Raw genomic sequence first — 27,901 nt, 5'->3', positions numbered from 1 at the left:
TTACATATGCAACCCACCATTCCACATGAAAACACTCTAAAACTTTTTCTTCTCAAAGGGGCACCACTTTGATACTCTAACCTCTTTACAAATGTTCTATTTTGTTCGACGTGTTACACTCTGGAAACTGATTATTTTCTCAACAAAGAAAAAACAGTTACAACAGACCAGAGTCTTGTGTCTTCAGAAAGTCTTTTGATTTTATTTTTTCATCTTTAGCAGAGTTATTTGCTTTTGAAGAAAAAAAAAGGGATTCAGCTCTGCAGGCAATAATTCACCTATAAGAGAATATGTGTTAAATAAACAAAACCTAATGCAACATTTTTCTGGGGAGTGTTTTCCTGTGGGCTAAAAAATGAATATCCTTACACAAATCTACATGGCCTACGCATACACTGTAGTTCAGAGCAACCCTCAAGGTTTCATCTTTGTGTCTCCATGATGCAACTTGGGCCTTCACTCATGCATAACGAAATCAAGGAAAAGATGTGACTTGAGTTTCCAAGTATTGTTTCTCAAATTGATCTTACCTATTCAAAGCTTTTGGCTTTGAATAAATGGAATCTGGATGGAATGAAATTAATACAGGGTAGGATCCTGTGCTTTAATGTAGAAGAGGCCACATTTTTCCTTGGCTGATTTCTAAATTTGAAAATAATCACATAGTGTGATTTTACTTTTTCTTCTTTTTCATTTTCATTTAAATGAGATGACTCTAAACTTGAGTTTGGTCTCATAATGAAAAGGTTTGCTATGCTAACTTTCTGCAAATATTTAGTACAATGATACCATTTATTTTCAAATATGTGATCTGGATTTTCCTGAATATAGTCATGTTGAATATGGTCAATGCATAAAACAAAACAAAAAAAAGGAATACAGGATCTTGGGACTTGATAATGGAATTGTAAGATTACACAGATAATCATTCAGGAACTGCAGAAGGGCTCTTGCCATTATTCCTGGCAGTGGGCAAGTGGTATTAAGCTAAGAGTTGCTAGGATGGTGGTTTAAAACCATTCCTATGTGGTGGAACTCATCTCCTTGTATGAAAGCGACTCAGAACCGATACCTGACTACAAGCGTCAGATGCAATTAGCACAGTGCAATGTTTTTCAAATTTTTCTATAGCAATGAGATCTTTATTTAAAAAATAAATTTCTGCTAATGTTCAATGTATAATGCAGACAGAAGCAGGACTCCTCTGGTTGACTTGGGCCTAGTGTTAGGCACCACATAAACCCCAAAGCTTGGCAGAGCCATGACAAACCATTGATTTAGCAAATCAGGAAATCAGAGTCAACTCAATCCCTTAATGGTTGCCAGAGCTTAGACAACTTACAGTCTTTTTGAACGAGTGTGCATGTATGTATGTGTGAGTGTATGTGTGTGTAGATTAATTCCCACTTTTCAGGATTGTTGTGAAGATAAGTGATAATGCAAATAAGGCACTTAGCCCTGTCCCTTGCCTGTAGGTAGCCATTCAATAAATTGTTACTACTCTTGTTACTATCATCACCATCCTAACCATCATAGTACTACCATTTGCTAAGCACTAACCATGTTCCAGTCTTGCTGTAAAGGGCTCTGTATGCATTAACTCCGTTAAATTACAGATGATGACACTGAGGCTTAGGGAGGTTACATAGTTTATCCAAGACAAATAATAAGTAGTGGAGTTGGATTTAAGCCCCAAATCCTGAATTTAACCCCAGAGCTCAGTTGCTTCTTATAAATAATAAACTGCAGGGCTCAGTATGTATTTTTGTAGGATAGTCTCACCATATCTTAGCTATTCCTTACTGTATTAGTCAGAGTTTTCCAGGGAAATGGAACCAGTAGGTTTTTTAAGTGTGTGCATGTGTGTGCCTACACATAGATATATATACACATACATATTTATATGTGTATTTATATATATTAATATATGATTAATATATATTGTATATCATATATGATATATAATATTGTATATCATATATCATATATAATATTGTATATGATATATGATATATAATAGTATATATGATATATATAATATATATCATATATCATATATGATATATAATATATAAATACACATATAAATATATGTGATATATAATATATATAGTGTGTGTGTGTGTGTATACACACACATTATTACACCAACCAGGAAAGCCAGTGGTGTAATTCAGTCTGAGCCTAAAGGCCTGAGAATCAGGGGTGGTATTTGGAGGCAGCATCAGCAAACATTGTTCATCATGCACTGAAGACAGCAAAGGTCCTGGGTGGGATAGAGCAGACTCTCTACATTTTAGTTTCCCTTCTATGCTCTTTTTTGGAGAATTAGGAGAGTAAACCATTAAATGTTTGGAGACCTTTGGGGATTCCATTAGCTATTCTTCATCGGAAAATAATAAATGGTCTTTTCTCTCCTCCATCACACACGAAGTCATCTTTCTGACTGTCAAAACCATCCACAAATAAGTCCCTTTTTACAATCTAAACTCAGTTCCTTCTACAGCCTATAACCGTGCTTCTACCATAGTCAGTTCATTCTCTTCATTGTCTCCTGAGACTGATAATTTATCCTCATCTCATTCATTTATCAAGTGGTAGGTAATATTCTGTGTGCATAAAGTACTTTGCTAACAGAGTTCTTTTCAACAGAAGGAAGACAGTAATTACAGTTAGCATTTATTGAGTTCTTGGTATGTGCACATGTAATAATAGCCAACATGCATTGAACACTTACTACGTGATGGACATTGGATTAAACACTGCACGGGATTCACGGTATTTATTCTGTCCAACAACTCTATGTTGTTTTTCTTCTCCCTATTTTACAGAGGAAGAAACTAGGGTAAAGAGAGCAAGTGCCTGAGGTCACACATGATAAAGAAAGGAGTCTGTACTTTCCTCCAGATAGTCTCTCTTAAACACAGGGTAGTAGGTACTACACAGTCCTCAAATAGCTTTAAGTTTACTGGAGAAGATATGACCTACACAGATAATGGTAACACAAGACAGGAGGTTTTCAGTGTTTTAACAAAAAAGCAAAGTGATATAGGAGTTTCAAAAAATAAGGATCACTTCTGCCACAGATCATCAAGGAAAGCCTGTGTAGGAGATGGGGTCTGCCCTAGGACTTACTGGTGAGATACTTCATTTGTTTCAGCAAAGGAGAGGAAGCAGGAACACACGAGGTGATTTAGGGGAATAGAATTGGAGATTCATCTGAGGGCTGAGCAGGAAATGAGACTGGTAAAACAGATGGCTGCCAGGTGAGGGACATCCTAGAGCCAGGTGTTCCTCTTCATTCCGTAGGCGTTACAGGGAAGGAGCAAGGAAGAAACTGCAGGAGAGCTCGGAGTCTACATGGAGAAGGGGAGGTCAAAAGCCCAACCTGGGTAAAGAGTAAAAACGTTAGGAGTTTAGCAAGGGAAATGATTTGGAGGCACAAATGCAATGCATCAGGAGTCAATTTGGCTGGGAGCTGAGCCATGATATAGGAACCAAGATGGGGATGTGGCAAAAAGGAATGATGCATTGGGAGGCGAGGAGAGGCGCATAATAACTCCAGGGCCTGGACTTTTATTTCTGGTGGAAGGCTGCTCTGGGAAGTATGATCCTGTGATTTCTCTCTCATTCTCTGGGATATTCTGAAAGTACTTTCTGGGTATTCACTGTAGATCCAGCAAATATGACCCACATGGTGGCTGAGGGAGCCCAACCTGGCAGAGGCCAGTACAGTTTGGAGAGGAGGTGGCTGGAGGCAGTTAGGAAGCACCTATGTTGCACTGTCGCCACGTAATTCGTTCTGAGGAAACTTCTGGGAGGTATTTTGTGGCAGTAGACTCAGCATTGATGTGGTCATTGACTGACTGAGGGGGCAGGGTAGAGGGGCAGGAGACCATGCACACTGTGGCACTGAGCCTGCAGCAAGGAGAAAGGCTGTGCCACTGACGGAGAGGATCAGGAAGATGAACTGAGTTGGGGCAATGACCAGGTCAGCTTTAGCCAAGAGTGAGACATACAGCCAAGTCTTCCAGGTCAAAATGTCTTATGGACAGTAAAAAATGCTGGGCTGGGATACTGGAGAGAGCTGGGAATCAGGATCATAGATGCTTGGAGAGTGTGTGTGTATACTGAGGACAGAGGAATGGAGAAAGAGAAGAGAATTCAGGACAGAATGGGGATGTCCACGCTCTGAGAATGTTAAGTCCATGGGAAAAATAGTGTGGTGGTCCCAAGGGTAGGAAGGCCCCGCTGAGTCAAAGGCTTTCCAAAAAGCAAGGAAGGGGAAGAGTGCAAGCAAGATGTGAGATGGTTTTGAGTAGTGGGTGGTTTCAATAAAATTAGTTTCTGAGGTTACTTGCTAAGAAGTGACCTCTCCTTTGACCATCTTTTCATACAAATTATAAACTTCCCTCATGGCATTACTTTTCCAAGCAGTTTTTCCTATTCCATTCTGCATCTATTCCCCATTCCTTAGAGACCCAGTGCTTCTGGCCTTTGTGTGCCATTTCCTGCATTTCCACTGGGGTGGGAGCCTCACAAACCTCCAAGGCTGGATAGAAGCAACTTGACGACATTTGCTTCTCACCTTGGGGATGACAGCAACAGCCTCCTAGCTGGGCACTCTGCCTCACTGTAGACCCCCAGGGGCGTTTTCTCCATAAAGCAGCCAGCATGACTTCAAAACATTAATCAGATTATATGACGACCCTGCTTAAAACCCACAGTGGCTTTCCATTACCCTTGGAAAAAGGATTCAGACGCAAAGACTTGGTCATGGCCTATAGTCTGACCGATCCCCTCTCAGCCTTCCCCTCCCTCCATCTCCATGCCCCACCGCACTGAGCAGCACTGGCTATCTCTACATCTGGGGGCCTGTTAACTTTCCATTCCTTCTGCTTTGAATGTTCTTTTGCAAAATTGCACTTGGCTTCCACTTCCTCACCTTTCAAGTCTTACCCAAATAGCCTTCCCTTTAGCAAGGCCTTCCACAAGCACCCTGATGAATGCAGTACAGTTTCACTCCACATCTCCCTTTGCAACATTATCATACTGTCTTCTGAGGCTCTTTTCAGGATTGTAATTATTTGCTTGTTGGTTTTTTTTTTTTTTTTTGGTCTTACTCTTCATCCAACTCTTTCTGAGTAGAAAGTCCATCTGTCTTATTTATGGCTGTCTCCAGCACTAGAATAGTAGCCTGCACACAGTAGGTGTTTCATCAGTACTCCCGCTGGCTGCCTGACTGGACAGTCTGGTACCTCTGAGGCCTGGATCCTCCTTCCCTCTTCTGTTGTTACTTCCTCAACCAGGGCTGTCTGAACATTAATCTAAATCGGATTCCCTTCTGTGTTCTCTTTCATAAAACCTGTTATTTCCTTCAGAGTTTTTAATAATAAATGTATGTACATGTTTATATTCTGTGAAAGTAAAATAAACCTCAGGACCCCAAAATTATGAAGTAAAAGGGAAAAGTCAAGTTAGGAGCTGCATCAGGCAATCTGCCTCCCATTTTATTTCTAAATGAGATAGCTACAAAGATTTTTTTAAAAGCTACATACCTCCCTCAAAATTTGCCCACTGGGAAATTCCTTGTGGGCCCTAAAATCTTTAGTCTAAAACAGTTCTGTTGAATTTTATCCTGACAAAGTATATTGATAGCTTCTCTTAATAGGTACAGGACAAAGAACAGAACTCAAAGCCATCCCTCTGCTCCCCCGAGACAAATGCATATCTGATTGCTTCCTCTGCCCTATGTTTATTTTACCTTCTGTAAAAGTACAGATCCACTGAGCTAGGTGAATGCATAAGTGACTGTTCCTCTACCCCCTCTCGCATGAGAAAAGCTGATCAGACTCAAAAAAAATGCAACTGTTTGCCTCTTATGTACCCACACCTTTTAAAAATGTCTTCCTCTTTCCCCATTAGCACCCTTTCCCCACTAAATGTTGAAGGCCTCAAAATCATCTTTGGAGAAAGGCACAGACCTGTCTTCTGGGTGTGTATCCTTAACCTTGGCAAAATAAACTTCTATATTGACTCAGATCTGTCTCAGATACTTTTTGTTTGCAATTCTATCTCCCCCTCTACACTGTAAGTTCTAGCAGGGCAGAGACCGTATACTGTTTAGTCACTGTTGTATACTCTGTGCCAGGCACATACTAGGTGCTCAGTTATTCTATATTGAATGAGTATTAGAGTATTCTAAACTCCTCTTGGGTTTAACCAAAGGGTAGAATATGAGAGATATAGCTGACAATGGGTTGGCAGACCCTTCTCCTTGGGGAAAATTGAAATTTCCTTGCTACATCTGTTCTGGGCCTTTATATTTTGTATGAAGGTTAACAAACCTGCTGTGATCTAGAGGAAGACATCTGCATCCTTTTCTCCAACAGGACAATTTGACAAAGGGGTTGGACCTAACTTTGCCCAAGCTGATGATGAAGGAGACATCCTGGTGCTGTTCTCCAAGGTGGGTGGAGTGAAGGCAGCCAACTGGGTCCCACCTGAACAGGGACCCTGCTGGCCATCATCAGGAGGAAACACAGTCCTCGGGGCCATGCCTGGGTGGATTTTAGAACATGAAGTCTGGCCATTGCTTTCTTCTATCCAGTTATATTGATGCAGATTTGAATAGTGTTCAGGTGGCTCTGCTGTGAGAACCTCCAGCTGCTAAAAGGAAAACAAGAGGAAAAAGAGTAAACAGCACATCACATTGGCACCAAACAGCTTACTCAAACTTGTGAGCTAGGTATTATGAGGTGGTCGATTCTCTAGAATGGGCTCTTTGAGCCAGCAGCAGATTCTGATAGTGACTTAGCTTATATTGGCTACAAAGATGAGCTTCACTGTGCCTGTGATTCTTATTCTTATTTGGAAAATGGGCTAATGGGACTTCTCTATGATGTACAGGGCAGGGGGAAGATTGGTATGACAGGTGAACTGAATTCTGATGCAGAATCACCATCAGCTGGCTGTGTACCCTTGAGCAAACCAAAGTACTTCTCTGTATACTTAAAATGAAGGTGTTGGCATGTAAACCTAGATTCTGAAATGATTGCACAATCAGGTTTCTCATTTAATGCACCTCTCCTGTGGTAGGCTGGATATGGTCAAACTCCACACCCCATCACCCATACCAGTAAAATCCCTTCTCTGATTTGCTGAGCCCGGTCTCCTAACTGAAATTCCAGCTCTGCCACCTGCTGCCTCAGGGCCTCACGTAACGTTTGCAGTTGCTCGGCCTCCTCCCTGCAAGTAAATAATAGAAAACAACCAAATTTAACAATCCTTCCCAGGTGCAATCTTCCATTGTCACCTCATAATATAGGTTCTTCTTTGCAATTTCTTAAAAGAGAATGTCATCTTTATTTGTGTCAGTTGGAGACATTACTAAGGTTGTCTTCTTTAAAAAAAAAAAAAACAACTTTATTGCAGTATAATATCGTTCCCCTATTTTAGGAGCACTATTTAATAATTTTTAATAAATTTACCAAATTGTGTAATCATCACCACTACTCAGTTTTAAAACACTTCTATTTCCCCAAGAAAAACCCGTATGCCTCTCCCTGTACAGTTAAACCCGATTTCCATCCCCAGCCCCAATGCAGATTTTCAAAACTCTCATAACTTTCACATTTGCATTTGCATGAGCCCCATCCCATTGATTAAAGACATCCTGCTGGCAATGCCCCTGACTGCCTGTCTTTTGACCTTCTCCAAGAATAAGTATTGCTATCTAGCAAATGGCTCTCACAGACTCCCACTGAGAAAGCAAGAACAAGACCAAGAAAGCAAAGGAAAAGCTGGCCGGTTTCTCATTAGCTCTGCTCCAGGGTGCTCCTCTGTTCTGCCCTGATTATCTTCCTTGCTCCAGGTGTGTGGGCTGGTACTTACTTTTATGGCTCCCTTAGGTAATTACCTTTCCTCCTCTGACATGTCCCTGGAAAAGAGGGCCTGCTGTCCCATAAGGTGCTGTTCAATTTCTTCTAAATACTCCCGGAAACTTTGGCATATCGTCTTCATGGCTTCCATCTCATGGACTGTGCACTGAGAACAATGAGAAAGAACTGAGAAGAAAGTCCTCTCTGATCCTCTGCAAGAGCTCACCATGGTGGAGCCTGTCTTCCCATTTGGGATCCCTTTTTTCGCAAACAGGCCCTACTGCTAATATAAGGGGGAGGGAATAGGAAGAGCCCAATATTTGGGTTCACAAAACAACTAGTGACAGTGCTCATCTGCGACAGAAGGGCAGCTGTTGTTGGGTGGCCTTTGGGTGACAATCATTATGTCCCAGAGGCTGGAAGGCAGTCTGGAGGCCTAGGTGACATAGGGATGCAAGGATGTAGGTAGAAGAGAGGAGGGGAAGTGCCAGAGTAAGGGTTTGTGAGAAATTGAGTCTGTTTAATCTTGTTTAACTTTGTTGCTGGGTACTGCCTCACTCTGAGTATCAATAACATTGAACACATCTGTTCAGCTGGTATGTGTTTGATTAAAGAAAATCTGCTTAGAATAATGTTTATTAGTCTTAGTCCTGCTTAGTCACAGTCCTGGAGGTTGGAATCTGCAGGATCAGCTTCATCCACCTAACAAACCCACCCTGAGGAAGGCAGGCAAAGGTTAGGCATCCTGTCATCTCCAGGAGCTGGAATCTAGAATTGAACTTTGTCTACGCTTTTAATCCTTCCCATTGCTCCTGATGTAGTCATCCTTTAAATCTTACTTTCTCTCTCAGGCCTTGCCTTGGTTTTCTAATTTAAATATATTCCTGCAGCTCCTGAGAACTTTGGAACTCTCCACTAACAGACTTGATCACCCTCCAGTCTGCCTCCCAGCCGCACAAGGCCGTGTCCCTGGGATGACCTTAACCTCCCCACCCGCCATTAAAAAGCCTGACTGAGAAATCTGAAGGCTGCCAGGAAAATTTACTGTTTGCTTTCGCCAACACCTGACATAGGCCTTTTCTAAGAGTATTTATTAAATGTTGATTATAATTGTAAATATGTATTTCTTACAACTCACAAGTGTCTCTCTCAAGGACCTGAGAGCCATTCCTTTGAAATGTAATCATCTGGAAGGTTTGGGCCTCTGTCCCCGGTCTCTGGGAGGGCAGAATCCTAACTTCAGTTACTGTTGGCTCCCAAACACAGCTGGTCTAATGGCATTGACATGGACCAATTCTTTGTGATTTTTCACTTTTCTGACTCTACTGAGCCCCTACTCTCCACCCTCCCTTATTCTCTCTTTAGAATGCCCAAATCACCTCTGCGCAAATTGGACTGGAGCTCAGCTCTTTCCCTGCTGTCAGTAGTTGCTGAACACAATCTGTTTTCATGGCTTTAACTAAAACTATTTACCTTTGGCACCTCCAAGCCCAGTCCATTTGCCGGCACTCTGATGACTTGCTGAGTTCTTACCAGCTATCCCCTTTGTTTTGCATCCTGGGTTGGATCATGCTTTGAAATCCATGACCCAGAACTCCAGGGCCACTAACCATTTGACTTTGAGTAATATTAATGCTTGTTAGGCCCTAAAGCCATCTCTATCAGACCCACAGGCTTGGACCCCTTCCCAAAATCCGTGTAGCAGAGGCTGCTAGTTGACTACTCACAATCTTTCTCTCCTTTATTCTTGTTAACAAGAATACTTTAGAGGCATCCATGTGTCTAGCTAAAAAATTACATTTCCCAGCATTCCTTGTAGAGACAATGGCCAGTGAGCTGGGAACAGAGAGCATGCTGTGGGGCTTCTGTGGTGTGCTTTAAAGGAAACTGATCTTGCAGGCTGGCTGTTTTTAAGCTTCTCTTCTTCCTCCTTCCATGGAGACCAACCTTACAGCTAGGTGGACTCCTCTAGCCCTGTTTCTAGGAAGTCTGAGATTTCTTACCCTTCCTCTCTAAACCACATGGCCAACATCCTGGCAGCCTGATGGCTATTTTTACCAGAATTGTCATAATGGAAATACTTTCCTAAGAGTAATGTTTTTATATTGAAAACTCTCCATATTTTGGTTTTGGAGTTTGGTTTTGATTCTATCCTCTCGTTTTTATACTGAATAACATATTTTGCATAGTAAAGCTCTTGCATCAATTTTGCAATTTTGCAATTAATTACTCTTGCATCAATGTGAGTGAATTTGAACCAGTTAGGGAATCTCTGAAGTGATACTGATGTTGGCAGGAATGCTAGATTATGGCTCTTAAGACCAGAAAAGATCTTGTAGACCATGAAGGGCATCAGTTATAGATACGTGTTCTGACACAGAATGGCTAGTTAACTTGTCTGTGGTCAAAAAATGGCATTAAGATTTCAAACCCATCTCGTTTCATTTATTTTCTTCTAAGATCTGAGTCACAGCAGGGACCACAGTATAGCTGAACACAAGGATAAGTTGCTTGTCCCTTAGCAGCGAGCTGTTTGAGTGGTTCTAGTAGCTTCGCATCAGGTAACCAAGACTTCCCAACTGGTTCCAATTCACTTCAAAGTTCTGGGGACAGTGACGCCAGGATCATGGAAGTGTAGTGCTCAAATAGGCTGAACATCATAAACAGTGAATTTTATGCTCATCTAGTTATTTTCGGGTAGCCTTTTGTGATTGAAAGGTATAAGACTGGGGTGCTTGGGTTTGGGAATAACTGATGGAGTGTTTGCTCTCTGAGAATGGTGGAGGGATGTGGAAGATTCTGAAACGCTGCCATCTTCTGGTTATTTGGAAACATGGAAAAACACATTTTAGCCCTAGAATAAGTATAGAAATGATTTCATAATAAAGAAAACTGTAGGTGAGAAAAATAAAAAATAAAAACCCTCAAAAATAGAATGTTTTGAACATTTCTTCTTTTTCTTCTTCTTCTTTTTCTTGCAATATAAAGGCTTGATTATAACCCAAATACCAAATGCAAGTTCTGCTCTACTGACCCAAACCCATTGAAACAAACTTTAACTTCAATGGTAAGAGCACCATCACCAAAAGACAATGAATTTTCACTTTGAATATGCTCATATTACTTTTTCTTATTTGTGTACTTTTACTTTTCTCTAAAACTAAATCATAAACAATATGGAAGCACTTCTAATATTCAGAAATCTTATTTCTGATAGATCTCATTTTCTTTTCTGGAATTTTTTTTTGAATTAACACTTTTTAAAATTAACAAATTATCCTGAAGAATTTACCTATATATAACAATTTAGTTATACCAACAAACCATTTTTTTGAATTAACAAATTATTGCAAAGAACTCACTTATATGTGAAAATTTAATTATATCAACAAATCATTACCCTAGACAACCCAAAAAGGCCACAAAAATGGCATTTATCAATTAGTCAAATGTTTATCTGCAGTGCTTTATATTGCTATATTAGGGGGGTAAGATAATGATGTTTTTGAGTCTTCAAGTCCTTTACCTAAAATTGCTCTTAGTTTCAACATCTGCTCAGAACTCCCATTGTCGTCGTCGTCTTCTTCTTCTTCCTCTTCTTTTTTTTTTGAGAAGGAGGCTCTCTCTGTTGCTCAGGCTAGAGTGCAGTGGCATGATCTCACCTCACTGCAGTCTCCGCCTCCCAGGTTCAAGTGATTCTCTTGCCTCAGCCTTCCAAGTAGCTGGGATTATAGGCACACACCCCCACACCCAGTTAATTTTTTTTTTTTTTTTTTTTGTAGTTTTAATGGAGACGGGGTTTTGCCATGTTGGCCAGGCTGTTCTCGAAGCCCTAACCTCAGGTGATCCACCCATCTTGGTTGGCCTCCCAAAGTGTTGGGATTACAGGCGTGAGCCACCATGCCTGGCCTCCCATTATCTTCTAAGAGATGTCCATCTCTGCTTATAATCTTCACTTGGTCCAAGAGCTATGTCCTGTTAATATTTTCGTAAATATTTTTTCTAGCCCTGTCTAGCACTTGGCATCTAATTTAAAGCCAATTTTCTTCAGAACATTTTTCAGGCCTTACAAACCCAGGCTCATTCTTAGTAGATGTTGCTGCATGCACTAACTTGTTCTCTTTGTGCTTTAAATGTCTTTAAGCGGTCTCCTCTCATGGAGGAATGCAATCTCTTATTTCCACTTGCTTTCCAGCACATGCGCCTGTGCGCATATGTATGCCTGCATAGGAGTATAAATATGCACACGTATATGTGTGTATGTTTGAATTGTTTCCTTTGAGTGTATTTTTTTCTATTTCTTTGGATGTAAATAAAGGGAAATTCATTGTCATCTGGTAAAACCTTATATAGCATCCATTTCAGCAGGTGTATGATGTCAAATCAACTGGATATAAAAGTACCTTTTTTTGTATAATTGCAAATTCTAAGAGGAAAGAAGGTGAAGGCAATAGGAGACAAGGCATTAGAAGCTTTCGGATGGTGGCCCTCACACCCATTCAAACTCCTACTTGTTTAAAATCTACCCACGTCTGAGGACAGTTACTGAGCATAATGGGCCACAAAACCTCCCTGTTTTCTGCAGAAGTGCTGATATGACAAAGTGTCAAATCAGGAGGAACATCTATTTCCAGCTGCCAAATCTCTCCACACAGCTGGGGCTACTCATGCCCAAAGCCCTCTTTTGACACTAGGAAGGAGGAATAAGAAGAGCTCGGGTCCACACTTGGTCACCCTGGAGCTGGCCCAGGTTTAATCTTCTGCTCCTATTCTGAATAATGTCCTTACCATGAGGAATCTGGCTCTGGGTTCCTGTGCCTTTTTCCCCAGGGCCACCTCTTACTCTTTCCAGCCTACCTTCCTCGGAGAAGCTGCAATCCTTCTACCTGCGAATCTGCTCCCAGGTGCTGGAGGCCCACTCACACTTTCAATCCCCAGAACCATGCTCCTGCAAATTCATCAGGACACCCCTAGTACCTCACAGACTCTCAAACCTTTTACATTAATGGTCTTACTGGGCTGTGCTACTGATCAGTCATGCTCTCTGGGTGCTGTGGTTTGCCTGATGGATTAAACAGGTCTAGAAAAACCATTTCTCCTGGAGTTTTGAACACAATTTTGTTATTTTTAACAAAATAGACAACTAAATATGACTTAAAATCTTTGTAATGCTTGTCTTAAATGTAAATTAGAAAAATAATCTTTTTTCGGGATGTGCATTCCTATGTTAGACCAACAACCAGCCTTTCTTTGTGAAAACTGGAGTACCTAATTCTAGGATTTAATATTTTCCCCCATACGGCCTCTCAAAATGTCACCTTCTCCAGCTATCTTTCATCCCTAACATTTTTCCCTTACAAACTATGTGATCGGGTAAATGTTTATTCTCTTAGAGCTGAGTTTTACAGCCTTGACACTATTGACATTTTGGGCCACAGAATTCATTGTTGTGGTGGCTGTTCTCTGTACTTTAGGATGTTTTGCAGCATTCCTGGCCTCTACCCACTTGTTGCCAGTAGCAACCACCCCCCTCCCGTTGTGACAACTAAAAATGTCTCCAAACATCACGAAATGTCATCTGGGAGTTCAGGGGTGGGAAATTATCCCCAGTTGAAAACCATTTACTTAGGGCATTTAAAATCCCCTCAACAAATGATGTAAATAATGATGATAATAATGATGATGGTGGTGGTGGGTGGTGGTGGTGATGGTTATGGTGATGACGACCGTACTGTTACCCAGGATTTGAACCAAAGTCTTTTGATACTCAAGAACGACCCAGCATACATTAGGTTTTGTTCTTTTCTTCCACTGAACTTTTGGAGAATATACCTAGAACTGATCACTATGCCTAAATGAAGCTTTCTCTTACCTGTTCAACTCTCACTAATATTAGGTTCATATAAAAATATTCCAAATGCCTGGGAGTCTTGCAATTAAAAAATGATCTGATAAATTATTTAAACTTTCCTGTAATCACTCTCTTTACATCACATTTATGTAATGTGATTTCTATACATTGAAAGGCCAAGTAGTAATTTGCTTTATCTTTCAAATAATCACTTTCTAATGTTAATTCTACACTTACATAGATTTAGATATTTTAAAGTCGGACACTTCTTTGCTTATACTGTAATGTCAGGCAATTTACTGTTACCCAAATTGAATTTGAATTTGGACTTCCCACTTAGTCATTAGGAGGCATTGAGATAATTATTTAAACTCTCTCAGTTCTAGTTTCCTTGTCTATAAAGGAGGAAGGACCTGGCATATATTAGGAGCCCAACAAATATTTATGGAATGGATTAAAATGAAGGTTAAATGACATAACAGAAAATGGTCAGCATAGACACTCACTAAATATTTGTGGAATTAAGAAAATGGGAAGGTAACTCAGCAGGCACTAAACAGAAGGTGCTCAGTAAATCGTGGTTCCACTTCACCCCGCTCTGAATAGCTGCAACCAATATTCTCTGTGCCAGCCCCCTCACCTTTTCAACTCTCTATACAAGTGGTTTTATGTGCAATAGTCTTAATTTTTTAATCAATGGCTGGCCTTGAAAGCCTAGATCATTTCTTACCTTAAAAACTTACTAAAAAGGAGGTACTGGAAGGGCTCATTAAACAATTACTGATTAATCAAGGGCTAGAGAAGGCTGGAGCCATTTAGTCCTCAGTAACTATAGGGTCCACCTTTAAATAGGCTCAGCAAAGGTAGACCAAAGGCCCCTCTATTTGACGTGGGAAGCTCTAAGTTCAAGACCTGAACAATGTAAAACAGTCACAAAAATTGATTATAAGAGTAACACATATAAGAGTAACACACCCACACAATTAACATTACCTAGAGATTTCCATGTGCCACATGCTGGGCTGAGTGCTTTACAGGGTTCTTCTTATTTAATCCTAAAACAATCCTGTGTCAGTGCATGAATAGTCTCCCTATTTTACAAAAAGATTAAATGGCTTGTGCAAGATTATATAGCTAAACGAATTTAAGACACAGAACTTCTCAGCTAGAACTGGAGATGAGTTACAGATGCATTAATGCTTATAACCTTAGACATATGAATGCATGGTTCTACCCCTTAGTTTTCCTTTCTGTAAAATGATGATTAATGATAAAATTTGCTTTGCTTATTTCTAAAGGTGATTGATTGGAAGTATCGAGAAGAAATGTGTGATACTATATCATAAACAATAAAGCACTCTACAAATGTTATTCATGATTTAAAATAGAAAAGTTTGCCCTGAGATCTTGCATTCAGCAAGGAAGTCTGAATATTATCCCTGAGGTGTTTATCATGGGTGCATCTGCCTTTCCATCTTTGCCAGGGTGAACACTTACGGAACATAGCTCCCTCACTGTAGTGTCCTGAAGGGCTTTCAAAGTCGTCATGAACTGGGCTTCCTGGTGACCAGTTAGTGAACACAGGCAGTGCCTACAGACTGAGAGTTCAGGGCCAGGGCTTTGCCTCTCCCCGTGGCAGTGAGCGTGGTGATGACAGCAGATGCAGCAGTGGGCAGGTATAGCACAGCAGGTGCCCATTGGGCAGATACTAGAGAAGCCTGAGTCTAGAGAGACGGATTTGGTGAGGGGCTGGGGCCCATGTGTCAAGGTCTTGTTGCTTAGAGCTGAAGTCTGAATGGAAGCATCATTTAACTGTCTTGCTTTTGTCCCCAGTCTTGTTTCTGTTGCGGTAACAGGATCACACACAGTGCATTCTAAAGATGTTCCTCTGGGACCAGTGCCCAAGGACACAGCCCTCTGAGCAGCCGACACCAGGCTGGAGGACATCTGGGTCATTACAGACCTGGAGCTGCCAGTATTTAGAGGAAGGTTTTCCATCTCAGCTTCTGTCCTAGGTAGTATCTGACCCAAAGTACCAGACCTTGACTTCACCTGGGCAGGATCTCCAGGCAGTTTATGGAGGTGGGGAATGAGCTTTTCAGATGTTTGAGCAAGGTCAGTTGCATAAGGTGTGATTTCACTGTGCTTGGGAATACACTGTGATGAGCTTTCTGGTACGAGTAAGCTGTGGTTGGTGTGAGAACAGAATCCACTGCTTTCCTCTTCTCGTGGGGCCTCAGAGTCAACATGAAGGAACTTGTCTTGAGTATGATCATTTCCAGGTGATCTTTGAGACTCATTGTGGTGGCTTTGCACTTTGCTAGCTCCCTCAGGCCTCACAAAACTGTCTTGCATTTCTGTGACGTGGGTTACCATAAACCCCAGAGGATGATCATATTTGGAAGTGGCTGTGGGTCTGGTGACCTCATACTCAGCATGGGGCATTGGCAGAAGCTGCCACAGATGGCTGTCTTTCCTTGGGCATTCTCCCCTCATGGTGGTCTTGGCACAGGCCATGTCTGGGATATACAGCTCTGGTGGCCCCTCCATGGCCTCAAGCAGAAACTCTTCCTCCATCACAGATACTGAGGCCCTTTGTTCCAAGGCATTCGCTTCTTGGCTTGAAAAAGACATGCTCGCCCTACTTTTGGAATCTGGCTCATCCGACTCTAGCTGACAGTCCTGGGATGATACTAAGCTGTGGCTCTGATCTCTTGGCTTTCTACCTCCATTCTCAGCAGGACTCTGGCTGTTTGGCAAAGAAGGCATCTGTAGGGGAAACCAGGACAAAGGGAAACAGGTCAGGAAGTGGAGGAGGCAATAGGTTTAAGGTGAGATTTTCTTCTTGTCATTGCCTTAGGAGTCAGGAGATAAGGGATGCAACATCAGGTTTTGCATCTGTTTACTACTTTACCAAGGTCCTCCTCTCTAGGAGGCTCAGCTTCCTTGCTTAGAAAAATCAAAAGGAAAGGAAGGCCACACTTTCTGGCACCTTGTCTAATATGACTCCATCATCCCCTGCCCCTTGGGTGCAGGTGGCTTGTGCCTTCTCAACCTTTCCAATTGTGGCTTGATTTAAAACACCCCTCCTTCTGAGTTAGCTGTGAGTGAGGTTTGGGTGGCAGCCTGGTTGATAGGGCTGAAGTGGGATGTTAGGGATGAGCAACAGGGCCCTGTTCCAAACCCTCCTACCTGGAGGGGCAGCGGTTCCAGCGGCTCCTCCAGGAACCCGCTGCTGTCAGACTGGCAGCTATTTGCTCTGTCCACCCTGGCACCTGCAGAATGAAAGAGGTCTTGAGGTTATTAAAGGGAAAACATGCGGCCAGCAGGACTTGGATCAACCCCTCTAGGTGCCTGACACACCATGGATCCTGCAGAAATGCCCACTGTGTGGAAGAAAAAACAAATGAGGGAATTCCAAGGACATTTTTTTCTAGATTGTCAGAGAGTTCAGTTAAAATTGCATCACTGGTTTCCTGTTACAAAGAATAAAACCTGAAACGAAGGAAGAGAAACTAATGTCTCTCAAAACCAAATAACAATATGGTTGTGAGATGAATCTTTACTAAGGGAAAGAAAATCCAGAAGGAAACACATATGCCTTAAATGCCACACTAATAAAATAATGAAAGACCACATTTTATATATTTGTGTGTGTGTATATATACATATTCTTGTTCTTTTTACTAAAGTTTGGATAAGTACCCTTTGCTAGCTTCAGCTGGACTATTTCTATGACTACAAGTTTGTGCTCATGTTTTAGATCACTGCTCTTGCCACCAGAAGAGGCTGGGACATGCAGAGAAAGGGCAAAGTCACGTGTGGGCAGGTTATGACTTTGTAAACAGGAGCATCCATGAAATGTTAAATCTATCTGTAGATTCTTACATAAATATTAAGTTATATATTGTGGGGGAAATAGTTGGCTACCAGAGTGTCACCATGCTAAAGATTAAATTATGGATTTTTTTTTCTCTTCTTTAATGAGAAATGCTTTCAGTTATACCACAGTATAGGCTCTAATAGGAAGTCTCTCAGGAGGAAGGGGGTTGCAAGGTGGCCTCCTTAGAATACAAGGAGCAGAGGGAGGAGCCTTGTCTGTCCTGGGAGATTAGGTATGTGTCTGGGAAGTGAATTAAGAGGAAACAGTTGATTGTCCATAGATACAATGCTTGAGTATTTGGTACCTAAGTGATAAATAGGGGATTTGCCTTTGCTTGAACAACTGCTGACGAAGAGTTCAAGGGAGGGAAATGATCCCAGCCTCTGCTTAGATCTCTGCTAGACCTCACCTTGAAGGACAGTTCCACTCACAAGAGCAGCATCATTCTTCTCCCTGTAGACAACAATGCCTGAGAGCCTTAATGGTCCATGTGTCTGAGCAAAGATAGCAAGTGGAGACAGTCTCAGAGCTGGCCAACCCAGCCCAAACCCCAGCTACCTCAGCCTGAGGCCAAAGTCAAGAGAAAGTAATGGCTCAATTTTGTATAATTAAACATTATAAACTCCATATTCTTTAATTCAGCCTCAAACATAACTAAAAGCTAAAAATCAGAGGGCATACATTTTAAAATAGCTCAATCCTAGAGAGATTGAGAAACTTTGAGCAAAATTTTGAGAATGCATATTTTTGACCTAGCCATTGCCTCTTGTTACATAGTTAAGGGTAAAAAAATAGAAAATATTTGCAAGTCATAGATCTAAATGAGACTTCTGCTTCTGGAAAGCTGTAGTAATAGGGACTAGATTTTTCCTCCTACCCGAACCAACTGAAAAACTAGACAAGATATGTGGAAAAAAAAAAAAAAAGGTTTTCGAGACAATGGACCTCAGACAGTTACAGACAGCAGTCCTTGAGAAACAGGAACAAGTGATATGAACCCTATAGTTACCCAGCTTAGCGCTTTGAGAGAGTTTACAGGTCTTGGCATGAGAAGGGGGAACCCAGGCTGAGCCTTGCAGACACTTGAAGCTGAAGAAACAGAGCTAGGAGTCCAAAAAGACTGAGCCAGCTAGAGTTCAAAGGGCACATAGAGGAGAAGAAGGAGCTGCACACAGAGAGAACTCTAGAGGGTCTCTCTTCAGTATTCAGCTGAGTACTGATGAGCTCATGCATGTGAGAAACCACCAAAAGCTGGGAAGAGAACCATCAGAAAGGATCAGGGGAAACACTGCCCAGTACTCATCCAGAGCCTGGAATAGGGAATGTGCCCACCAGCCAGATGCAAAAACTCCTATTTCACAGGACATTGAGGGGTAGAATACTCAGAAGTGTCTTGCTTCAGGAGTAAGAAATAATTAGCCTTAGAATGACCGCTACTCTGGTCCCACCTAATGAGCCTTAAAAGCAAGACCTGAAAGACTTAAACTGTTTCCAAGTAACTTGTGTCCAAGACATAAGCAAAAGAATATTTATGGGAATATAGTACTATCTACCACCTATATGGTAAAATCCAAATGTCTGGCATATATTAAAAAATAATAGGTGTGCAAAGAAGCAGGAACATATGATCCATTATGAGGAGAAAAATCAATCAATTGAAACCACCCTAAGACTAATGCAGATCTTAGAATTATCAATTAAGAAAGAGCATTAAAACATTTATTAAAACTATATCCTGGGTACAGTGGCTCACACCTGTAATCCCAGCACTTTGGGAGGCTGAGGCAGGCAGATCATGAGGTCAGGAGTTCAAGACGAGCCTGGCTAACACAGTGAAACCCCGTCTCTACTAAAAATACTAAAAATTAGCCAGGCATGGTAGCAGGCACCTGTAGTCCCAAATACTTGGGAGGCTGAGGCAGGAGAATGGCATGAACCCGGGAGGCAGAGCTTTCAGTGAGCTGAGATTGCACCACTGCACTCCAGCCTGGGAGACAGAGTGAGACTCCATCTCAAAAAAAACAAAAAAAACAAAAAAAAGAAAAATTATATCCTGTATGTTCAAGAAGCTAGAGGAAAGATGAACTATGTTAAGTGGAGATATGCAAGATATTTAAAAAAACCCAAATTGAATGTCTAGAGATGAAAACAACAATGTCTCCAGTAAAATTTATACTGGATATATATAGCAGATTAGAGACTGCAGAAGAAAAGATTAGTGACATGAAGACATGGTCATAAGAAGCTATCCCAAGTGAAACATAGAGATTTAAAAAAAGAAAATACTTTTTAAAATGAAAATGCATCAGCAAGTGATGAGACAAGTCCAAGTAACCTCAGGTATAGGTAACTGAAAAATCCCAAAGAGGAGGGAAAGCTTTTGAAGAAATGTTTCAAAGAAAAGTTTGTTTCACAAAGTCCAACAAACTCCAAGCACCAGAAACATGAAGAAAACTACACCAAGGCACATGAAAATCAAATTACTGGCTGGGCACAGTGGCTCACTCTTATAATCTCAGCACTTTGGGAGGCCGAGGCAGGTAGATCACCTGAGGTCAGGAGTTCAAGACCAGCCTGGCCAACATGGTGAAATCCCGTGTCTACTAAAAAATACAAAAATTAGCGGGCGTGGTGGCAGGTGCCTGTAATCCCAGCTACTTGGGAGGCTAAGGCAAAAGAATTGCTCGAACCTGGGAGGTGGAGATTGTAGTAAGCTGAGATTGGGTCACTCCACTCCAGCCTGGGTGACAGAGCAAGTCTCCATCTCAAAAAAACAAACAAACGAAAAACAAAAGAAAGAAAAATTACCCAACGCCAATGACTTTTTATAAAAACCCTTAAAATCAACCAGAGAAAAGGAACGTTACATATCGAGTTAACAAAGATAAGGATGGCAGATTTCTCATTGGAAATAATCCAAGTAAGAAGACAGTTGAGTAACATCTTTAGGGTATTGAAAGGAAAAATCATGTGGGTAAGCACTGAATATTTTATTTATTTATTATCTACATCTTTAAAAAAGATAATTGACTATTTAAACAAAAAAAATTAACAATGTTGTGTGGGATTTATAACAAAAACCTAGAAAAGTCTACAAACATAAACACCTGTTATTATAAAACCGGATAGTTTGTAGAAAAGGTGCTGCCTGAGAGATTTTCCTTTAACTCTGATGTGCGACTTTTACAGAGCCTTTAACCTGAGTAATAGAACAGCTGTTTAGTGTTGTCAGAGGAAATAGTGTATACTCACTATATATTTATTATAAGAAATTTACTAGTGTAATATTTAAGACTTCACTGCCTTTGTTATAATTAGTTCAATCCATATTAAAACTTTTCAGTTTCCTTTAGGGTTAGCAAAAATACCACCCGTTTTCCTCCTTATATCAACTGTGGGTACAAAATTCATGATGATTCTTGCAGTAACCTTTCAAAAGCTCAATGCAGAACTTTAAATGTTTTTTCAGTACTATGCAAATGGCCTTGCACACTTTGGTGGGAGCCCCTCTGCTTAATAACCTGTTAAGAGGGCAGCCCATCCTGAAGAATTTTCCACACGAACTTCCTGATTCCCTATTTAATAAATGGTGTTGGGAAAACTGGCTAGCCATCTGCAGAAAGCTGAAACTGGATCCCTTCCTTACACCTTATACAAAAATTAATTCAAGATGGATTAAAGACTTAGATGTTAGACCTAAAACCATAAAAACCCTAGAAGAAAACCTAGGCAATACCGTTCAGGACATAGGCATGGGCAAGGACTTCATGTCTAAAACACTAAAAGCAATGGCAACAAAAGCCAAAATTGACAAATGGGATCTAATCAAACTAAAGAGCTTCTGCACAGCAAAAGAAACTACCATCAGAGTGAACAAGCAACCTACAGAATGGGAGAAAATTTTCGCAATCTACTCATCTGACAAAGGGCTAATATCCAGAATCTACAATGAATTCAAACAAATTTACAAGAAAAAACAAACAACCCCATCAAAAAGTGGGTAAAGGATATGAACAGACACTTCTCAAAAGAAGACATTTATGCAGCCAAAAGACACATGAAAAAATGCTCATCATCACTGGCCATCAGAGAAATGCAAATCAAAACCACAATGAGATACCATCTCACACCAGTTAGACTGGCGATCATTAAAAAGTCAGGAAACAACAGGTGCTGGAGAGGATGTGGAGAAATAGGAACACTTTTACACTGTTGGTGGGACTGTAAACTAGTTCAACCATTGTGGAAGTCAGTGTGGCAATTCCTCAGGGATCTAGAACTAGAAATACCATTTGACCCAGCCATCCCATTACTGGGTATATACCCAAAGGACTATAAATCATGCTGCTATAAAGACACATGCACACGTATGTTTATTGCAGCACTATTCACAATAGCAAAGACTTGGAACCAACCCAAATGTCCAACAACGATAGACTGGATTAAGAAAATGTGGCACATATACACCATGGAATACTATGCAGCCATAAAAAGTGATGAATTCATGTCCTTTGTAGGGACATGGATGAAGCTGGAAACCATCATTCTCAGCAAACTATCGCAAGGACGAAAAACCAAACACCGCATGTTCTCACTCATAGGTGGGAATTGAACAATAAGAACACACGGACACAGGAAGGGGGACATCACACACCAGGGACTGTTGCGGGGTGGGGGGAGGGATAGCATTAGGAGATATATCTAATGCTGAATGATGAGTTAATGGGTGCAGGACACCAACATGGCACAGGTATACATATGTAACAAACCTGCACGTTGCGCATATGTAAAACTTAAAGTATAATAATAATAAAATTAAAAAAAAAAAAGATCCCTTTATGTGCTTCTGGGCCCACAGCCTGTTACTTCTCCCTCTGCAGTAGACAAAGTATGGGATAGGAGAGCGTGAGACAGGACTAACTTCCACTTCTCACTCCCACTCCCAGACTATATAGGCATTAGGGGAACCAAAGATATTCAGCAGAAGAGGTTGAGCCTTGGTAAAAGATGGACAAGACAGACCTTGGAACCTATTGCTTTTTCTATATGTTTTGATGCAAGACTTGTACAACAAACTGAAGGACTCTCCATACATCATTATTGTTATTTCAACTTTTCAAACAATCTCAAAGCAGTTACTATTCTTGAATATAAGCTTCATATGCAATGTTTGCTATTAACCCTCTTACAATGAATGGATGAAATTATACGTTAGAACACTAGCACAGAGTGATATGTTACAGCCCATTTGTCCATGTGCTGGCTAGTTTATACCAGTCTGGTTGATATGGCATAGCTGTGTCCCCACCCAAATTTCATCTTGAATTGTAGTTCCCATAATCCCCACATGTCATGGGAGGGACCTGGTGGGAGGTAATTGAATTATGGGGGCGGTTTGCTGCCCCCATGCTATTCTTGTGACAGTGAGTGAATTCTCATGAGATCTGATGGTTTTATAAGCATCTGGCATTTCCCCTGCTAGCTCTCATTCTCTCTCCTGCTGCCCTGTGAAAAAGTGCCCTCTGCCGTGATTGTAAGTTTCCTGAGGCCTCCCCAGCCACACAGAACTGTGGGTCAATTAAACCTCTTTTCTTTTTTTAAAAAAAATTATTTTAAGTTCCAGGGTATGTGTGCAGGATGTGCAGGTTTATTACATAGGTAAACTTGTGCCATGGTGGTTTGCTGCACCTATCGGCCAATCACCTAGGTATTAAGCCTGGCATGCATTAGCTATTTTTCCTGTTGCTCTCCTCTGACCCCTGCCCTCCCCTTACAAGCCCCAATGTGTGGTGTTCCCCTCCCTGTGTCCATGTGTTCTCATTTAAACCTCTTTTCTTTATAAATTACCCAGTCTTGGGTATTTCTTCATAGCAGCATGAGAACGGCCTAATACACTGGTCCAAATGAAAATAAACAACTACAAAGGGTCCCTAAAAGGTAGAAAGAGTAATTTCCTCCAAAAGAGGTATACTTGTGATATAACTGTTGCCTTTCATTAACTGTACTTGTGTAAAGCTCAAAAAACAAACCAATGTTTGAAACTCAAGCAATAAAAAATCAGACATTGGGAACCTCACTTGAATGATGAGATCAAATGGTGGAATTGGGCATAGTTCTCTCAGGTGTAGAGGCTTATTTATCTTGTGTTTGTTTTAGAAGTGAAATGCCTGCATGTCAATCGTTTTGAGAGATTCACCAAGCAAAATGTGGGCCAGGTTACTGATGGTTTAGTTTCTTCAAGAGGCTAAAAATCCTTTCTCTTTATAGAGTAGCTTCTCAACAACTAGACTATGCACATCTAGATGTAGGATTTCCAAATTCTAAATATTCCCTTAGGGTCATAGAAATTAAATGAGACAAAGGATGAGAAATCACCTAGCTCAGAATGGCCATGATGGATTATTAAACAAACAGACAAATACAAATGTACATCATTTATCACTCCCACACCCTCACACCTAATATGTAATATAACATATCACACCTAATATGTAATACATTGCCTTTAGGGAAGGCAATATGGCATCTGGCAAGAGTAATGGCAGTGGTACCAGCACGCCTGGCCAATCCCACCCCACCCAGTTCCTTCAGCTAGCTAAGCCAAGACTGGGGGAACTTGAGACGTCTCATTACCCTCAGTGGCATTTTCCCTAGGCACTCAATATGCCGAAGGAGCCACAGTTCTTCCTTACTCTGCTCCAGTGGGGCCTTGACTTCCCACCTGGCACCTACCAGTCCTTTTCCTCCAGCTAGATCTTATCACCTAAGCATTCTATTGCCGGCTGAATCCTGTTCCAAACCAGTTGTGTAAATGGAATCCTTCACCACCACCAAGCCCTGCACAATTTTTTTTCATGCCTCCTTAGACTACTGGTTCCCCCATCCTGCCTATCCCATAGTTTAAGGGGGTCCACTTCTGTACACTGGATGCTATTGAAATCTAGTTAGGCTCCATGCTGAACCATCTAGAAAATTTGAAGCCTGCTCTACTGGAGTCTGATTCTGACTCTCCTACTTAGAGGCTGTGTGATCTGGAGCTTGCCTCTTACTCTCTCTGAGTCTGTCCCCTCATAGGGAAAGTAATGAATATGGTAATACTATGTTACTTGTGGGGTTGCAATAAGGATAATATCCAATAATGTATTTCTAATAATATATAGGCTACATAATGTTATATGTAAATTTTTGCTGCAGGACATCATTATTAATATTATCTGTTATAACTCAATCTTCATATCATTATTAATAATCATGGTTAATACTAATATTAATTAGAAATTACCATTTTCAGTACACAAGTGTCTTCATGGAGATAAATTTTACCCTCCCAATTAGGGGGACCCTGCTTGGGGCAGGACTACTCTACTGACTTGTAAGTTGGGAAACATTTCTGCCTAGGAGGAGACAGACGCCTCAGGCACTTTGTTGGAATAATCACCAGATGGCAGCATTACATCAACCACAGAGTGGAAGAACCTGGTCCCTGCCAAAGGACCTTTGGAATGGCTAAAATTAGTAAGAAAAGTCAACCTGCTTTTCTGGGCTGGGCTGGTCTGGTAATAAAAGCTTCTGAATTCTAGGTGGAAAGTTCATGTTTAAAATAGTCTGAGTTCACAGAAGCTATGAAATTGAAAGTTACATGGGAAGAGGGAGAAAAAGCAAAGAGGTGATGGGGTGTGAAGTGTGATAAAGTTGTGTAGAGCAAGAGAAATGTTTCAACCTCAGACTGTTTGAAGTTAACTGTCTTCATCAATCAATTCTACTTTAACTATTTTATGGTCAAGTTCCTATCTCTTCTGTCCTCCAATGGTACAAAATTCTGTGACAGCTCTGTGGTGAAGCTGAGTCACCAAGCAAGTTAGCCTAGAGTTGGAATGGACATTAGAGATTAGGCAAATGCCAATGCCTTTAAGAGCTGGGCAGGTGGCATAAATATGTGAAACAGCTAGGCTTCAGGACAATGGGCGGTAGTGTGAATTGTTCAGACCAGAGAGCAGTTGTTCCTTCTAAGGCATTTTACAAAATTAATTTTCAATGTTTTGTAGAACAAACAAAACCTCTCTATGTTCCCCAGGTTGGAAGACAGGATGGTGCCACCTCCCTTCCAGAACACTGCTTATAGATGGTCATTTAGCTAGTGCTTACTCACTTTTGGTGACAAGCAATGACTCCTATCTGGTCAGAGAGCATCATACGTTTTAGGAAATTCGTCTTTGTATTGGCCACCTCTACCTTAGCATTTTACATTTGTCGGTCATAGCTCTTCTCCTTGGAGTAGTGCAGAATGTGTCGAACTCCTTTCCCAAAGACAGCTCGCTTGGACTCTCCAGGCCTTTCTCCTCAGCGTAAATCTCCCCAGACCTGGCCGGTCGCGGTAGCTCACGCCTGTAATCCCAGCACTTTGGGAGGCTGAGGCAGGCAGATCACGAGGTCAGGAGATAGAGACCAGCCTGGCCAACATGGTGAAACCCTGTCTTTACTAAAAATACAAAAATTAGCTGGGCATGATGGTGCCCACCTGTAATCCCAGTTACTCGGGAGGCTGAGGCAGGAGAATCACTTGAACCAGGGAGTCGGAGGTTGCAGTGAGCCAAGATCGTGCCACAGCACTCCAGCCTGGCGACAGAGTGAGACTCTGTCTCAAATAAATAAATAAATGAATCAATGAATAAATAAATAAAAATAAAAATCTCCCCAGACCCTTTAAATCAGCTCTCACAGGGCAGGCTTTTCAGGCTGTTTGTGTCTTGTACTTTTGAATAGGCTCTTACTTAATGCTTGCTGTAAAACCTGTCACCCAGCTGGGCTTCAGTAGTAGGGATGACGGTCTGACCAACATGGAAAGGAGGAGGACTGCTCTTTTCCTGCTGCTAGATTTCACTTCCATACACACAGCCTAAGGTTGTGTTAGTTTAGTCAGAAGTTGTGTTCCCAGTGTTGGGTTACACTGATATCAGTCTCTATTTTGAAATCAATAAATAAATGTCTAGAAACCTAAGTGAATGGTTTAGTTTATATCCTTGTGAAATTTGATCTAGCTTGTTTGGGACCATGGTTCCATCCTGTCATGGATAATTTTTATTTTTATTTATTTATTTATTTTTTGAGAAGGAGTCTCGTTCTGTCACCCAGGCTGGAGTGCAGTGGCACAATCTCGGCTCATTGCAACTCTGCCTCCCAGGTTCAAGTGATTCTCCTGTTTCAGCCTCTCAAGTAGCTGGGACTACAGGCACGTGCCACCACGCCTGGCTAATTTTTTGTTTTTTTAGTAGAGATGGAGTTTCACCGTGTTAGCCAGGATGGTCTTGATCGCCTGACCTCATGATCCACCTGCCTCAGCCACCCAAAGTGCTGGGATTACAGGTGTGAGCGACCACGCCCTGCCTCTGTCAAGGATAATTTTAATCTTCATTCTGAAATTGATTTGTGTTGTCTATGGCATTGAAAAACATTCTTGCTGTAGGACAAGTCACTGTTAATATTCTGAAGAGAATAAGCCACAGGGAAAGAGCATGGTGGAACCTTCTACTGGAAACCTTCATTCCTAACAGGTGGTCACTGGGCCCTGCAGGGTCCTATGCTGTGCTAGACACTGGTCGGCCGGCGTCAACAAAGGTACCTGCCATCACGGAGCTTATGTGTATCTTGACTCTCATCCTAAAACCGAAGAAAGACTGCAAATATTAGTAGTTATTGAAAATAATCCTGAGACAAGTTAATAATTTTTCTATGCCAAAAGTCTCAGGCAGAAGAGTCTCTATCCCATGAAGATTTCTACGTAACATTTTAATTACTTCCATTAGCACTCTCCTGAGGTTTTGGTTTCAAGGTCTTTACAGCCTAGGAATTCTTCCCTTCCTTTCTTCCTCCCTTCTTTCCTTCCTTCCGTTGCTCCAGGTCTAGCAGTCCCTTTGTTCTTCAGTCAAAATAACCTTCCTTCATCATTAAAGAAAAATCCGCTTCTGTAAAATTAACTTATCTTTGGCTCAATACTCTTGCTTTTCAGTATTATAGAAGTAATACAAGGTGGTAAAGAAAATCTGGAAAAATAAAAAATCATAAATAAAAAATAAAGATTATTATAACCTAACCATGTAAGAAAATGACTAAAATCTTTCTATGTATTTAGGGCATTTTGTTTGTGCACATTTATATGTCTGTGTTTTGTAAAATAATAATCCTAATACACATTTTATATCTTGTTTCTCATATAATGTGAATTTTTCTTATCAAAAATTATGATTTGTGTGTCTGTGTGTGCACGCACGCATATGTGTTTGTGAGCAC

General features: G+C 41.1%; 2 protein-coding genes across 2 annotated transcripts in view; one reads left to right on the top strand and one right to left on the bottom strand.

Annotated features, from left to right (window-relative positions):
• The window catches only part of PDE1C (phosphodiesterase 1C), a 799,595-nt gene that overhangs the window by 770,005 nt on the left and 1,689 nt on the right, over nt 1-27,901 (top strand). The window lies entirely within an intron of this gene.
• ITPRID1 (ITPR interacting domain containing 1) overlaps nt 2,635-27,901 on the bottom strand; it is a 233,864-nt gene continuing 208,597 nt past the window's right edge. The window contains exons 10-15 of the mRNA XM_055115824.2: nt 16,924-17,006; nt 15,229-16,500; nt 7,919-8,046; nt 7,137-7,248; nt 6,348-6,669; nt 2,635-3,388 (exon numbers count right to left, since the gene is read on the bottom strand). Coding sequence (XP_054971799.1) covers nt 6,358-6,669; nt 7,137-7,248; nt 7,919-8,046; nt 15,229-16,500; nt 16,924-17,006 — 1,907 coding nt within the window. The 3' untranslated portion in view covers nt 2,635-3,388; nt 6,348-6,357. The remainder of the gene's footprint in view (nt 3,389-6,347; nt 6,670-7,136; nt 7,249-7,918; nt 8,047-15,228; nt 16,501-16,923; nt 17,007-27,901) is intronic.

The sequence above is a fragment of the Pan paniscus genome, chromosome 6, assembly GCF_029289425.2.
Source record: "Pan paniscus chromosome 6, NHGRI_mPanPan1-v2.0_pri, whole genome shotgun sequence".
Lineage (NCBI taxonomy): Eukaryota > Metazoa > Chordata > Mammalia > Primates > Hominidae > Pan > Pan paniscus.
This window is presented reverse-complemented; position numbering and strand designations above follow the sequence as displayed.